At 43.2% G+C, this 17,196-nt stretch overlaps 1 protein-coding gene across 3 annotated transcripts in view; it reads right to left on the reverse strand.

The window, feature by feature from the left end:
* Positions 1–17,196, reverse strand: part of CWC27 (CWC27 spliceosome associated cyclophilin) — a 121,050-nt gene that overhangs the window by 66,495 nt on the left and 37,359 nt on the right. For 2 of the 3 annotated variants that reach the window (XR_014161240.1, XM_081880772.1), the window contains exon 11: positions 13,683–13,763. The exons of the other annotated variant lie outside the window; for it this stretch is intronic. Coding sequence is in view for 1 of the 2 variants with exons in the window: in XM_081880772.1 (XP_081736898.1) it covers positions 13,683–13,763 (81 nt within the window). In the remaining variant the exon portion in view is untranslated. The remainder of the gene's footprint in view (positions 1–13,682; positions 13,764–17,196) is intronic. 3 annotated transcript variants of the gene reach the window in all.

Consider the following 17,196-nt stretch of genomic DNA (forward strand, 5'->3'; position numbering starts at 1 on the left):
CAGACATCAGGCATTTGGAAACTAGGAACTCCACTTAAATTCAGATTTAACCAACAGACAACCAATCCAGTGCACACTCCCCTGGAAGTAAGCCCCATTGTACATACATGACTTACTTCCAAGTATGCACGCACAGAACTGAGTTCAGACGGATCAGGTAAGCAAAACGAATCTAAAGCTATTTTGAAGTCTCACTGAATTCAATTATTAACAACAACAACAACAACTAGCAATATTATTTAATTCATTTTTATCCTGCCTTTCCTCTAAGGAGCTCAAAGCAGCCTACAGTACAGTGGTACCTCAGGTTACAGACACTTCAGGTTACAGACTCTGCTAACCCAGAAATAGTACCTCGGGTTAAGAACTTTGCTTCAGGATAAGAACAGAAATCATGCGGTGGCGGTGCAGCGGCAGTGGGAGGCCCCATTAGCTAAAGTGGTGCTTCAGGTTAAGAACAGTTTCAGGTTAAGAACAGACCTCCAGAACGAATTAAGTTCTTAACCTGAGGTACCACTGTAATCTCTCTTCTTAAGTGCATTTGACTTGCATAGTTTCAGCCTTAGGAAGTTAAAGGTGAACTAGTTTAAACTGCACAAGTCAAGTCACAAGCAAGGTGGAGAGTTGCTTGCCAGGGCAATCAGAGTTCCCATGAGATCCTGCATGTGTCCCTAATCTGCTAGAGCAATTGTAGGAAATGGACTTTGCCCAGCAAGTAACCAAAGTAGAACCAGTGTAAAAAGAGCTTTTAATCTCTCAGACAAACCCAATCAATGAACCAGTTGTGGGAGTACTGGGAATGCTCTCTCTCTCTCCCTCATCCGCTAGCCATGGGGCAGCTCCAGATGTTTGCTTATATTTGATTTTCATGTATACATGTAGCCCTTGGAACTGAACCAACACGTAAAATGAGGGATTACCGTTCATTGTTTTACTTCTCATTTATCCTCACAGCAACCCTGTGACCCCAACCTGGAGTAGTGTGTCCACTACTGCGCACCATAGCTCAAGGAGGATAGTGATAAGTTGGGATGTTTGCAGAGGGAGACCAATGTGATAAAGCATCTGGAAATCAAGTCTTATGAGAAACAGTTGAGGGAACTGGGTATGTTTTGCCTAGTAAAGAGGATACTGAGGAGATGTGATAGCCATATTCAAATATCTTAAGGGCTTTCACATGGAAGATGGATTCAAGTTACAACAAAGGAGATTCTGACTAAACATCAGGAAGAATTTTCTGACAGTAAGAGCTATTCAACAGTAGAATGAACTTCCTCAGGAGGTGGTAGACTCTCCTTCATTGGAGGTTTTTAAGCAGAGGTTTGATGGCCACCTGTCATGGATGCTTTTGTTGAGGTTCCTGCATTCAAGGAGATTGGACTAGGTGACCTTTGGGATGCTTTCCAGTTCTCCAGTTCCATGATTCTATGTATGCATCTCAAATTTACAAAACGTAGGGCTGCTGGCTAAAATCCTTCTGTATGAGACTATAATAGCCTGACCCAGCAAACAACACTTTGCCTGGCCTGAATCCTGCAATTAAGGTCAGGCTTTAATCAAATCTGCCCACACATGTCAGTAGAGTATGTTGACATGTATGAGAAAAGGGACTAGTCTGTTCACTTATGTGGAAGTGGGGCTCACATGGCCTTCCCACCTCTATAGCCTTTGAGGACAATAGGCCAGCAAGAAGCAAGTATGTTCCCTTGCCTCGGGGGTGTTTCAGATTACAGAGCCTTCCCTTCTCCACAGAAGGCAATGGGGACTTGAATATACAAATAGGAGACCACAGAAACTGTATTGGGGTGGAGGGAGGCAAATGTGCTCCCTGCATTTGCCACCCCAGATGTCTAAGCTAGTTCCTAATAAATTTCAGCTTAGAATTTATGTGAGAAAACAAACACTGGGTTCCCCAGAAGTGAATCAAGAAGCAGATTTTCCTCAGGGAAATTTCTGCAACTCTATTTTAGAGCTGAATGCAAAGGCAATTGGATCTCAAAAAGAGTGCAAGAGCAGCCTCCCCCAACATGGTGCTTTCCAGATATTTTGGACTACAACTGTCATTAGCCTTATCCAGCATGGCCAATGGCTAGGGATCCTAGCGTATATAGCCCCAAACATCTGGAGGGCACCAGGTTGGAGAAGTACAGCAAAACTATTTACCTACTAGAAGGTTCCAGAGACCATCCTATTGACAGCTTGTGACTAATAAAATCCAGGATCAAACTGGTAAGGACTACAGACCCTGGACTAGGAAATAGACCAAGAATGTTTCAGACATGCAAATTGGATCAAAACCACACAAACTCTAAAAGGTCTGTAGTATTCTCGTCCCAGGGGGCCAGGACCATGAGAGTGAACTGCCCTCTAGAGAAAAGGTTTTGGCATCAAGTCACGTCTTTAAGCTATGCGTATGTAATTTCAGAATTCATCAACAGTCCAGAGCCATAATAGAATTTGGTTTAAAATAAATACATCTGGAATAAAACACAGAAGAAAGGGAGTTATTATTGTTGGCATTTAATCTGGAGGGAAAATCCTGGTGCAGGATAAATATTACCTGAAGAAATTCTATTTTAATTCACTGTTACAAATATTTCAGTATAGGTAATGAGTGACCACTGCAAATATTAAGTACTGCCAAAGGCTACACCCTTGCAATTTAATAAAACACTTGAGAGTACTCACAGTAGGTCTGGTAGAGTTCTTATACTAAAATTAAAACACACACACAAAGCCAGGCAGTACAAACCGCAAAAGTATAGGTACAAGGATTTGCAAAATAAATAATCACCCCCCACCCCCACAAAATAGGATATTATTGATTATTACAGAAAAACAAGCTTCAGATTTGACCATTTGTAAGCATGTTAACTAGAATAACAACAACAACAAAAGCCAACAAAAATTGAGTGAAGGAACTAGTGTCCTAAAATGTTAACTAGAATAACAACAACAACAAAAGCCAACAAAAATTGAGTGAAGGAACTAGTGTCCTAAAATGTTTATGTCCCACACCGGAATATTAATCTCCCGAGGGGGCCAATATATCAATCTTCTTCCATGCCTGGACTGTCTCCACATATCATTCGTTTCTCTTTAAGTAATTTTTAGCCTCCAAATTCCACACACACTCCCTGCCCGAATCCTTCACTGTGCGCCATCGCGGATCTACTCTTCTTCTGCATGTACCTTACAGATAATGAAATGCCATTTTTCTCATATGGAGAAATAATTATTGTTCTGAGCAAATCTCGATCCAGCCCATTTACTTGAGTCAGCTTGCTTCCACATGGGCCTTCCTACTTCCTAGAGCAGGGGTAGGCAACCTAAGGCCCGGGGTCCGGATCTGGCCCAACTGCCTTCTCAATCCAGCCTATGGACAATCCGGGAATCAGCGTGTTTTTACCTGAGTAGAATGTGTGCTTTTATTTAAAATGCATCTCTGGGTTATTTGTGGGGTATAGGAATTCGTTGACCCCCCCCCCAATATAGTCCAGCCCACCACATGGTCTGAGGGACAGTGGACCAGCCCACGGCTGAAAAAGGTTGCTGACCCCTGTCCTAGACTGATCATTCCAGCATTTGGTTCTTACCAGCATTTGGTTCTGTGTATCAGCAACTGGGATTCACAACCGGGAAGAGAGCTGCTGCACTCAGCGTGTGAGTTTCCTAGGGGCATCCGACTGGTCCCCGTCAGAATAGGATGTTGGACTAGATAGGCTACTGGCCTGATCCAGCAGGACTTTTCTTATGTTAGGTCACATCAGTACTACACATTTAGAGCACTATGATAACACTTTAATACTCATGGCTTCCCTCAAAGAATCCTATGGACCAGGGGTCCCCAAACTAAGGCCCGTGGGCCGGATAAGGCCTGAGGGACTCGTTTATCTGGCCCGCGGCGACCCCACCGCCGCCTGTTCTTACCGGTGCTGCGCTGTGTGGCTGCCCACTTCCGGGTCGGAGGAGCACAGGAAATACCTTGTGCGCATGTGCAAGCGTTATTTGCGCATGCACAAGCATTATTTCCGGTGCACATCTGGGTCGGAGGAGGCCAGATGCACACAAGCTATTTCGTCCAACCCAGAAGTGCGCCGGAAATAGTGTGTGTGCATGCATATGGGCACACGCTTCCCCGCCCTCCATGTGATCGGCACTGGACACACCGGCCCGAGGCACAGTAAGTTTGTTGACCCCTGCTATGTAGTTTGTTAAAGGTGCCAAGAGTTGTTAAAGGTAAAGGTAAAGGGACCCCTGACCATCAGGTCCAGTCGTGACCGACTCTGGGGTTGCGGCACTCATCTTGCTTTATTGGCCGAGGGAGCCGGCATACAACTTCCAGGTCATGTGGCCAGCATGACTAAGCTGCTTCTGGCGAACCAGAGCAGCGCATTGAAACACCGTTTACCTTCCCGCCAGAGTGGTACCTATTTATCTACTTGCACTTTGACGTGCTTTCAAACTGCTAGGTTGGCAGGAGCTGGGACCGAGCAACGGGAGCTCACCCCGTCGTGGGGATTCGAACCGCCGACCTTCTGATCGGCAAGTCCTAGGCTCTGTGGTTTAACCCACAGTGCCACCCGCGTCCCTCAAGAGTTGTTAGGAGACTCCTATTATCCTCCCAGAACTGCATTGCCCTGAGTTTCCTGAGAAGAGAGACTGATTGTTAATCCACTCTGGGAACTGAAGCTCTGCGATTAGGAGTCTCCTAACAACTCTCGGCAGTCTTAACAAATTACAGCTCCCCGGACTCTTTTGGCGGAAATCATGACTGTTTAAAGTGGTATTATATTGCTTTAGCTGTATAGTGAGGATGTGACCTTAACCTTGAGCACAATTTTCCTGCACAGTGGAAAAGGTGGCATCCCGCAGGACAGCCGTCTCCCTTTTTGTACTAGCTTTTTGCTACACTATGTTAAAGCAACCACATCAGGGAGACACCCGCTGTCTGAAGTGGTGCAGTCCAGACATAGGTTTATTACCTCATCTCCTTGTGTGAATACTAGGCCTTTGTTTAATGGATATTTGCTGTAAAACCTGTCTTGTGATTGCACCAGACCCACAATAAACATGGCTATGTCTACTTTGGACAAAATGCTGTCTAATGTCATAGATGTTAATATGGAATGCTTTCTGGAGCACAAACACAATTTAAAAATATATATATATATACCCAGTGGGTAGTGAGCCTGTTGGGCAAATGGTTTGAGCAGCCACTTCCAGGGAGTCTGAAATAGAAGTCTGTGGGCTGCAATACAGGAAAACCTCTTATCCCTGTATTTTAGAGGAATGGCATAGCTGAAAGTCCTGTTATGACTAGCACTTAAAAAAAAAGTAGTATTTCAGATTCCTTCCCCCCCTGCCCAAGAGCAGTTCAATGTGTGCAGCAGGACATAAAACAGCAGAATTAGTCAAGAGTTCTACTAAAATATAGCCACTGATCTCTCTGCCAGGCCGCTTTCTTCCTTTTCTTGAAAACTAAGCAGACATTTCGTAAGTCTCTAGTGAGAGAAAAGAATTTCTGTAATTGGGGAGGGGGAGGTGATGGGGAGCCATAGTAACTTTGGTGTAGATGGCAAATGTACCTTTTACAACGGGACACTGCAAATTATGTAAGAGATCTCAACGTCTGAGGGATGTGTGTGAGGGAATGAGGAGTTTTCACCAACAAAAAGTGCACAAGCATTTACCAGACCAACAGCAAAATAATAGTATTTTGTTCCCCAGAGGCATACTTTTTTTAAAAGCACCCTATCCAAAGTTTTGCATTTTGCACGTGCATTTTGCACACATACAGAGCTGTTGCAATGTCCTATTCATTTCAAAGGAGGGAGCCAATCTATGTATGCAAAATAAGAGTGTGCAGATCAGTTACCACCTTTGAAAGTTGATTTGGGCTGGGGAGCTCCAAGAGTGCACCTACTTCCTCATGCCCATATCAGATAATTGGATGCAGGTATACAACCTTGCTGTTATCAGCTTATGTCAGACAGCTTATATGTGAATGTGGCACCATTGTAAAAGATTCGATAGGGAGTTTCCAAGGACCCTCAGAACTGTAGAACCAACTTTAACAGCTGCTACCATCTTAGTTCCAGGATCCTAGAATACCTCTAATAAAGGTAAAGGTAAAAGGACCCCTGACCATTAGGTCCAGTCGTGACCGACTCTGGGGTTGTAGTGCTCATCTCACTTTATTGGCCAAGGGAGCCGGTGTACAGCTTCCGGGTCATGTGGCCAGCATGACTAAGCTGCTTTTGGTGAACCAGAGCAGCGCACGGAAACGCCGTTTACCTTCCCGCCAGAGTGGTACCTATTTATCTGCTTGCACTTTGACGTGCTTTCGAACTGCTAGGTTGGCAGGAACAGGGACCGAGCAACGGGAGCTCACCCTGTGGCGGGGATTTGAACCGCCGACCTTCTGATCGGCAAGTCCTAGGCTCTGTGGTTTAACCCACAGCGCCACCCACGTCCCTGAACACCTCTAATAAAAGGGAATAAATCCCAAGACTGCAGGAAGGCCAGAATCCTTGGGGATAGTTCAAACCTCTCAGTGGGATTGGGCAAGCAGCTGTGGCATATATGAATGGATCCCAGACACAAAATATACAAAATTATAATAATACAGTCAACCTACTTTCCCAAAAGGTGAGAAGTTCAAGGGGTACAGAGCTTATCCAAGTTTTGCTTCCGTCAAAAGGATCAATGGAAAAACTTAAGGAATTCTGTAATGTTCGCAATTATTTATCTTACGCATTTTGACCCTGCCCTTCAGCTCCAAAGGCTCCTAGAACAGTTTACAAGATTAGAGGAAGACAGTCCTTGCCCTCGGGCTTACCAAGGCATGACACACTAGGAAAAAGAGAGGAAAGGAAAAAGCAAGTACAGGAACCCATTCTTGAAGTTATGGTCATTATAATGACCAGCTGGGATGGAAACAGTTTGGGTTGCCTGATGTCATGGCTGCCACTAGGTGACAATTGAGGGAAAGGCAAAGGGAGTAAAGCCTTACCCTCGCTATACTTTTAAAGCAGTATCATGCCACTTTAAATAGGCATGGCTTCCCGCAATGAATCCTGGGAACTGTTGTGCTGAGAGGGTGCTGAGAGTCATTAGGAGACCCCCTATTTCCCTCACCAAGCTACAATTTCCCTAAAAGAGGGACTGATTGTTGACAAAATGATGAACTGTGAAAAGACATTTACTTAAGTAAGAAAAATATGACCTCTCTGAAACGCCTTAGAATTAAAAGTACCTTAAGTGCCTATTCAAAAAAGAGAAATTAACAGACTTGCCTTAAAACCCAGGGGAGGGGGGGAGGGGAATCTTACACCAATGTTTGGAAAAGTCTAATCAAGACTGAGGTATTTGTCTTTATGTCTAATGATACATTTGGTTTTATATTTCTGCTGCCTCAATTGGCAGAAATATTTAAACAAAATAAAAATGGAAGTGCTTTGTCATGTGCAGTAGAACTAATTACATTAGCTCACATCTATTTTTCACTAAAACATTTCCTGATATCATTCAGGTTAATGGACTTCCTATCAAACGGAAAAACTGAGACTTCGTTTATTTTCCTGCCTATAGAGCTTCATGTTGTTGTTTAGTTGTTTACTTGTGTCCGACTCTTCGTGACCCCATGGACCAGAGCACGCCAGGCATTCCTGTCTTCTACTGCCTCCCGCAGTTTGGTCAGGCTCATGTTTGTAGCTTCAAGAACACTGTCCAACCATCTCGTCCTCTGTCGTCCCCTTCTCCTTGTGCCCTCCATCTTTCCCAACATCAGGGTCTTTTCCAGGGAGTCTTCTCTTCTCATGAGGTGGCCAAAGTACTGGGGCCTCAACTTCAGGATCTGTCCTTCCAGTGAGCACTCAGGGCTGATTTCCTTCATAATGGATAGGTTTGATCTTCTTGCAGTCCATGGGACTCTCAAGAGTCTCCTCCAGCACCACAGTTCAAAAGCATCAATTCTTCGGTGATCAGCCTTCTTGATGGTCCAGCTCTCACTTCCATACATCACTACTGGGAAAACCATGGCTTTAACTATACGGACCTCTGTTGGCAAGGTGATGTCTCTGCTTTTTAAGATGCTGTCTAGGTTTGCCACGCCTTTCTGCCAAGGAGCAGGCGTCTTTTAATTTCGTGACTGCTGTCTCCATCTGCAGTTATCATGGAGCCCAAAAAAGTAAAATCTCTCACTGCCTCCATTTCTTCCCCTTCTATTTGCCAGGAGGTGATGGGACCAGTGGCCATGATCTTCGTTTTTTTGATGTTGAGCTTCAGACCATATTTTGCGCTCTCCTCTTCCACCCTCATTAAAAGGTTCTTTAATTCCTCCTCACTTTCTGCCATCAAGGTTGTGTCATCTGTATATCTGAGGTTGTTGATATTTCTTCCGGCAATCTTAATTCCGGCTTGGGATTCATCCAGCCCAGCCTTTCGCATGATGAATTCTGCATATAAGTTAAATAAGCAGGGAGACAATATACAGCCTTGCCGTACTCCTTTCCCAATTTTGAACCAATCAGTTGTTCCATATCCAGTTCTAACTGTAGCTTCTTGTCCCACATAGAGATTTCTCAGGAGACAGATGAGGTGATCTGGCACTCCCATTTCTTTAAGAACTTGCCATAGTTTGCTGTGGTCGACACAGTCAAAGGCTTTTGCATAGTCAATGAAGCAGAAGTAGATGTCTTTCTGGAACTCTCTAGCTTTCTCCATAATCCAGCGAATGTTTGCAATTTGGTCTCTGGTTCCTCTGCTCCTTCGAAATCCAGCTTGCACTTCTGGGAGTTCTCGGTCCACATACTGCTTAAGCCTGCCTTGTAGAATTTTAAGCATAACCTTGCTAGCGTGTGAAATGAGTGCAATTGTGTGGTAGTTGGAGCATTCTTTGGGATTGGGATGTAGACTGATCTTCTCCAATCCTCTGGCCACTGCTGAGTTTTCCAAATTTGCTGGCATATTGAGTGTAGCACCTTAACAGCATCATCTTTTAAAATTTTAAATAGTTCAGCTGGAATACCATCACTTCCACTGGCCTTGTTATTAGCAGTGCTTTCTAAGGCCCATTTGACTTCACTCTCCAGGATGTCTGGCTCAAGGTCAGCAACCACACTACCTGGGGTGTACGAGACATCCAAATCTTTCTGATATAATTCCTCTGTGTATTCTTGCCACCTCTTCTTGATGTCTTCTGCTTCTGTTAGGTCCTTTCCACTTTTGTCTTTTATTACGGTAATCTTTGTACGAAATGTTCCTTTCATATCTCCAATTTTCTTGAACAGATCTCTGGTTTTTCCCATTCTGTTGTTTTCCTCTATTTCTTTGCATTGCTCGTTTAAGAAGGCCTTCTTGTCTCTTCTTGCTATTTTTTGGAATTCTGCATTCAATTTCCTGTATCTTTCACTATCTCCCTCGCATTTTGCTTGCCTTCTCTCCCCCGCTATTTGTAAGGCCTCGTTGGACAGCAACTTTGCTTTCTTGCATTTCCTTTTCATTGGGATGGTTTTAGTTGCTGCCTCCTGTATAATGTTACGAGCCTCCATCCATAGTTCTTCAGGCACTCTGTCCACCAAATCTAAATCTTTAAACCTGTTCCTCACTTCCACTGTGTATTCATAAGGGATTTGACTTAGATTGTATCTTACCGGCCCAGTGGTTTTTCCTACTTTCTTCAGTTTAAGCTTGAATTTTGCTATAAGAAGCTGATGATCTGAGCCACAGTCAGCTCCAGGTCTTGTTTTTGCTGACTGTATAGAGCTTCTCCATCTTTGGCTGCAGAGAATATAATCAATCTGATTTCAATGCTGCCCATCTGGTGATGTCCATGTGTAGAGTCGTCTCTTGTGTTGTTGGAAAAGAGTGTTTGTGATGACCAGCTTGTTCTCTTGGCAGAACTCTATTAGCCTTTGCCCTGCTTTGTTTTGAATTCCAAGGCCAAACTTGCCAGTTGTTCCTTTTATCTCTTGACTCCCTACTTTAGCATTCCAATCCCCTATAATGAGAAGAACATCCTTCTTTGGTTTCATTTCTATAAGGTGTTGTAAGTCTTCATAGAATTGGTCAATTTTAGTTTCTTCAGCACCAGTGGTTGGTGCATAAACTTGGATTACTGCGATGTTAAAACGTCTGCCTTGGATTCGTATTGAGATCAATCTATCATTTTTGAGATTGCATCCCAGTACAGCTTTTGCCACTCTTTTGTTGACTATGAGGGCCACTCCATTTTTTTTATGGGATTCTTGCCCACAGTAGTAGATATGATGGTCATCCGAACTGAATTTGCCCATTCCCGTCCATTTTAGTTCACTGATGCCCAGGATGTCAATATTTATTCTTGCCATCTCATTTTTGACCACATCCATCTTACCCAGGTTCATGGTTCTTACATTCCAGGTTCCTATGCAATATTTTTCTTTACAGCATTGGACTTTCCTTTCGCTTCCAGGCATATCCGCAACTGAGCATCCTTTCGGCTTTGGCCCAGCCGCTTCATCAGCTCTGGATATACTTGTACTTGTCCTCCGCTCTTCCTCAGTAGCATGTTGGACGCCTTCCGACCTGAGGGGCTCATCTTCCAGCGTCATAACTTTTATATGCCTGTTGTCTTTGTCCATGGAGTTTTCTTGGCAGGGATACTGGAGTGGCTTGCTGGTTCCTGCTCCAGGTGGATCACGTTTGGTCAAAACTCTCCACTATGACCTGTCCATCTTGGGTGGCCCTGCATGGCATAGCTCATAGCTTCTCTGAGTTATTCAAGCCCCTTCGCCACGGCAAGGCAGTGATCCATGAAGGCGATAGAGCTTCATAGCCATCTTTAAAGATTTCAGTGATCCGATAAACTTTGGTTACAAATTAACACAGACCAGAGAACTTTAAAAAGGCAGTCCTTTCATTCCCTGAATTTTAGGCTAAGTCTTATCCAACATAAGCTTGTTTTAGGGCACACTGACTCCCCATGGGTGTTATATCTACTGATGTGTGTTGGTGTTGTGGTGAGGCAGGGGCAGCACTGAAACATATGATCTGGTCCTGCCCTGTAGTGGTCCTGCTTGAGGCAAAAGTTCTTATTCCTATTAACTTGGCCCTAGGGAAATCTCAAAAATTTTCAGATGTTCATGGTATCTTGAGGGACACCATAGTTGAACACTGCCCACTTTACTGGTAGCCAAGTGACTGGTCTTACAACACTAGATCAAATGGCTCCCCCAGCCATTCATTGATTAGAGGACCTTTCTTCCTTGCAGCATATTAAAGAGCTACTTTTTTATCAGGTGCAAAGAGAATAAATTCTGGGACATCTGCAACTCCTACTTAGAGCTGTCTGCGGAAGTTGTATGCCATGTGGGCTATCCCTTTCTAACTCTCTGTTTCTCTTCATTTGTTTTTTATTCAGTCTTATTTCTTCTTTTCTTCTTTGCTTTGATTACATGTGTCTGCTTTTCCTACTGGTATTTTGAATCGACATGTTTTGCTGCTATGTTTTGCTTTTCCATTATTGTTCACATACATTCTTTGTATTGTTGCGGTGTGCCTTTTTTTTAAAAAAACCCAACAAACTATGCATTAAAAAATAACTAGCTACACCTGTACCTATACATGCCACTGCATGATATAGTGTTTTGACAGCATGATATCATTGCTTAAATTAATACTTCTTTTCCAGGAACATACTATATTCTTTTCACAAAAACACAGAAATTCTGCCTCCAGGGCAGGTAATACAAGCAATTTCCTCAAAATATAGTAATTAGGATGACAATTTCTCATTAATCAAACCCGGCATATATTCAATATATGATCAATAACCTGTCACTGTGTCCTTCTGATACCAGCCAGTTCATGCATTCAGCTGCAAGTCATCAACCACTGAGTAATCAAGGGATGTGCTTGTGTGGGTGTGTACCATTACAAAGTGTTCCAGTATTACGTATTAAACTAAATGCAGCACATAGCACAGCTGTGAAAGAAGCCAGGACTCAATGGTGAGGAACACTTGGCTTCCAACCACTGCATCCTATTTCAGTACGTTCACCTAGAATAATCTTGAGAGTTGCAGCTCAGCACAATTTATCAGAAAATAAAGTATTTTAAGAGGTTTTTCTATAAATAATCTATTATACAATAATCAAAGCTTCCCCCGGTGATTGCTGTAGCAACTAATTCCATAGCAAATGAGAGGCATAAATGGGGAACTTGTGGCACTCCAGATATTGCTGGACCATCTCTCGCCATTTCCAACAGTGGATAGCACTGATGGGTGCTGTAGTCAAACAACATTGGGAAAGCCACCGGTTCCCCATCTCTGACATATAGAGCACTTTATGTATTCTTTGCAGCTGGGGCAGTAGCAGGGGCACAGATGTTGTTGGTCTCCAGCTTCCATCAACTCAAGGCCAATGGTCAGTGATGATAGTAGTTATAGTCCAACAACATCTGGAGGGCCATACATTGCCCATACTGCTCTATAGGCAACTACCATTGCCCATACTGCTCTATAGGCAACTACCATAGCAGTTTTCCTAGGCAAGGTGATCGAGAGAGTAGCGTCGGACCAACTGCAAGTGGTCTTGGATGATACAGATTACATGGACTGGTTTCATGGCGAGATACGGCATTGAAACTGCCCTGATCACCCTTTTCCAGGAAAGAGATCATATTGCCTCCTAGCTATGCTCATTCAGATCATAACTAGTTTAAAGCCTACTCGTTCCAGCAAGCCTTTGGAGCATAACAGGAGTGTTATGAGAATTATAAGGTCTAAGATATAAAATAAATGTTCAAAAATGTACCAAGCAAACACATATATAAATATATAAACCACATGTCTGAAACACTATAGGAAGTCAGTCCTAAAGCCATTTTGACTCTTTCAGTGACCTCAAATATTTCTCTGCAAGGAGGAAGGAAATGGGAACCCCCTCAGTGTCTCTTTGCTCACAAATCCTGTCTTAAGGACCTATCTGTGTATGAATAGGGTGAGCCTGTGACCTGGACTCAGGAATTAAGTACAGTGGTACCTCGGGTTAAGTACTTAATTCGTTCCGGAAGTCTGCTCTTAACTTGAAACTGTACTTAACCTGAAGCACCACTTTAGCTAATGCGGCCTCCTGCTGCCGCTGCACCGCCGGAGCACAATTTCTGTTCTCATCCTGAAGCAAAGTTCTTTACTCGAGATACTATTTCTGGGTTAGCGGAGTCTGTAACCTGAAGCGTATGTAACCTGAGGTACCACTGTATTTACCATCACAAAAGAATGGCTAGGCTCTCCAGGTAAACCCATCAACAGGTTTCCTGCCAGATAGGATTCTGCTGTAGACTGCCCCTTCTGTGATGTATGTATGATGTATTGGGGGATGTTCTTGGACTCCAGGGTGGGCAATTCCAACAGTCTATATAAGGGCTTGCACACCGTTGTTCTGGGTTCCTCCCCCCTCCGGCATGTGGTGAGTGAGGACCCTGTTGCAACAGTTTAATAAAGATCAGGCTTACTAGCTGCTTTGCTTCTCAATATTCTCTGGCTGGCCTCTGTTATTTTCTCCTACCGACAGAGAACCTGCAAAAGGGGAGTACCCCATAAGGGAAAAGAAGCAGTTTTTTTCTTATAGCAGGAGTGATACCATTTGTATAATCAGTGCTATATTTTTTTTAGAAAAAGAGGTGCTGGAACTCACCATGAACGCCTCTCTTGTTCTCTTATAATAGCAATGGTGCCCACCTGAGAGATGCTGGAACTGAGTTCGGGTGAGTTCCAGCAGAAAAAAATCCCTGTGTATAATGAAATGCTGATTATTTTTGCATACCATATCTAATAATTTTATCAGTTACTATCCTCTTAAAGTGTAATAATGCTAAAATAGAATACTTTCTCTGTGTGTGTATATACACATGTGTGTGTGTGTGTGTGTTTTAAATAAAATTTTAAATAACATTTTTTTTTATCGTACAGTAGTTTCATTTACCACATAACCCACACAACCTAATGCCAAAGCAACTTAAAACTGCTTTTTCAACAGTTCTAAGTAGCATTTTGCCACACATGGAAATATATAAACTGCTCCTAGGAAGCGTGTAACTAAATTCAGATGAAAGCTCAACTAGCTATCTGTCTGACTTGTCTTTTGGTCCTTTATTCATCCAAGAAGCCAAAGGACCTTTAAGGACTCTTAGAAGATAACAGCAGCACTTAGCCAGTGTCACAGATGGGGCACTAAGTTTAAACTTCCATATCTCACCCTGAACCAACAGTTAATATCAACAATGACAAATGTATGCACTGTTTTTAAAAGCTATACAATATCAGAGCCAGACATTTTAAATATGAAAGTAGAGTTCACAGTCTGTCCGGAACACCAGGGTTAAGTGACTGACAGATCTTATTTCTGAATATACTTTAATTACCGCATTCTATAGTATGTATTATGTTACAAGAAAGTCATTTTTGAGAGTCAAGAGTTCCAAACAGCACTTCCTCAGCCTGGCAGCCAAATCCCATCAGGCCCAGTCAGCATGGAAAAATGGGAGCCACAGAGGCTCTGTCTCAAGCAAACAGGATTCTAAAGGTGAGGTATGTAAATGGAAAACTAAACAAGAAAGAAAGAAAATCCACATATCCTTCAAGGCTAGGGATCGCTAGGACCGAAAACAAAACTGCCAGTATTACTGAACACATCTATGGTGTGACTGACCACCAAGGGTGGAGCTGTGGGTGAAACCACAGAACCTAGGACTTGCCGATCAGAAGGTCGGTGGTTCGAATCCCCGCGACGAGGTGAGCTCCCGTTTCTCGGTCCCAGCTCCTGCCAACCTAGCAGTTCGAAAGCACATCAAAGTGCAAGTAGATAAATAGGTACCGCTCCGACGGGAAGGTAAACGGTGTTTCCGTGCGTTGCTCTGGTTCGCAAGAAGCAGCTTAGTCATGCTGGCCACATGACCCGGAAGCTGTACACCGGCTCCCTCGGCCAATAAAGCGAGATGAGCGCCACAACCCCAGAGTCGGCCACGACTGGACCTAATGGTCAGGGGTCCCTTTACCTTTACCTGTGGTGTGACTGAACTTGGAAACCTGTGCACAAGTCTGGTAAGCTCCTCTCGAGAAGGGGATTGTGGAGCTAGAAAAGGTCCAGGAAACAACAATCAAAATAATCAAGGAGCTGGAGGAATTACCCTATGAAGAACAGTTAAAGCATTTGGATCTTTTTAGTTTAGACGAAAGGCGAGAAATGGAAGTAATGAGGGAGGTGCATAACATTGTGCATTGTGGGGAGAAAGTGGATAGAAATACAGTGGAACCTCGGTTTTCGAACGTCTCGGAAGCCAAACAATTTTGAAGCCAAACGCCGAAAACCCACAGTGAATGCTTCCGTTTTTGAACGCACCTCGGAAGTCAAATGGCTTCCAAGGCGCGTTTCTCCATTTTCTCAATGGAATTTGCCAACCGCCCACTGTGCTTCAGTTGTCGAATGTTTTCGGAATTCGAACGGTCTTCCAGAACGGATTACATTCGACAACCAAGGTACCTCTGTAATTTTTTTTCTGACGTGTTCAGAACCAGGGGCCATTCACTGAAGAAGAGTGTTGGAAGATTTAGGAAAGACCATTGAAAATATATATATCCCAACCCCCCACAGTGCACAATTAAACTGCAAAATTCATTCCCACAAGATGCTGTAATGGCCACCAACCTGGCTCTAAAAAAAGGATCAGACAAATTCACGGAGGGCAGGGCTATGAAAGGCTGTGCTGTAGCTCCGCTGTTGGAGGAAGAATGCCTCTGTTTATCAGTTGCTGGGATTCACAAGTGGGGAGAGTGCTATTGAACTCAGGTCTGGCATGCAGAACTGGTTGGCCACTGTGAGAACGTGATGGTGGACTAGATGGGCTAATGGCATGATCTTAGCTTGGTTCTTCTTAGCAGACCTCTGCTGCTTTTTGCAGACAAGGAGAGAAAGAGGGAAATAGTGAGGTTTCCCAGACGGTGGGGCCAAACAAGACATGTTGTGGGATAGATCTTGCAACATTTTTCTTTGATAAGATGCAGCTGTATATGTGTGTGGCAGGGGATTTGGGTTGGGGCCATAGCATTGTGGAAAAGATGCTGCAACCTCCACCCCCCCCCCGGTTCTTCCCCCTCCTCCATATTAGCTTCCGCAGGTATAAATTGAAGCTCCTTATACAGCTTTAGGCATCTGTTTAAGAACATTTATGTTCTGCCAAGTCTCTTGTATTTAGTGCATAATTGCTGTTCCATTGTCTCTTGCTGCAATATTTATATTGATGTTTAGATGTTTGGCAGGAAAAGGCAAACTCACAGTTGGATTTAAGCTTTTAAAATTGTCTGCCATATCTCGTTTTATACTGTTAAAAGTACCATTGTTTTTGCTTCATTTTATATTGATTCATGCACAGATCTTTTATGAAAAGTGGTTAAAAAAAAGAAAACGTCTTGTACTGCTGAACGTCTTTGAAATATCCCAAACCTAGCATTTGACTCTTTCTTTCCATTACTTACAGTACATACTTGAATACTTATAATTAAAACTGTAGAAGTTAACTTAATTTGAGTGTTTTTAAAAATATATAAAGTCATAAGTTTGCATAAAAAGGTCAGAAATTCTGGCTGCTTTTAAAAGTACAAATCCACCAACCAAGTTATGAATGTCGAGAAATCTATTTATGTACTTAACATGAAAAATAAGGGAATATAGTTTGCTGATCACAGACTGATTAGAATGAATTAGTTGTCATAAAAATATTCACGAACTACACACTCCATCTTTTAAATTTTACAACTTCAGAATAAGGGAAAACATTAATTATTCCCTGATGAAAAAAAATGGTCCACTGAGACTTGGAAACCTGGTCCTGATTTTCAATTAAGTACATTTACTGAATCCAGGCAGCTCTGGCATGACAACTAAGAAATTTCTCAAAAAATTGTTTGAACCGTTTGGTATTCTATCTACCATTCCTTTAACAGACACCTAAATTATTTGATGATCACACAGATGATTCTGTTTGACTTCCAAGTAACGACTGTACTAGCAAACCAGAGGTTAAACTAACCATTTCTAGCTCCAGGAACAGCGCTGAGAGCATTCGTGTGGCACACCGACACACTGCAGCCGGCACACTAACGTGTCGCAACACACAGTTTGGAAAGCTCTGCTATAGCCTATACAGTGCTAT

The sequence above is a fragment of the Podarcis erhardii genome (assembly GCF_964252035.2).
Source record: "Podarcis erhardii genome assembly, chromosome: 11".
NCBI classification, from domain to species: Eukaryota; Metazoa; Chordata; class Lepidosauria; order Squamata; family Lacertidae; genus Podarcis; species Podarcis erhardii.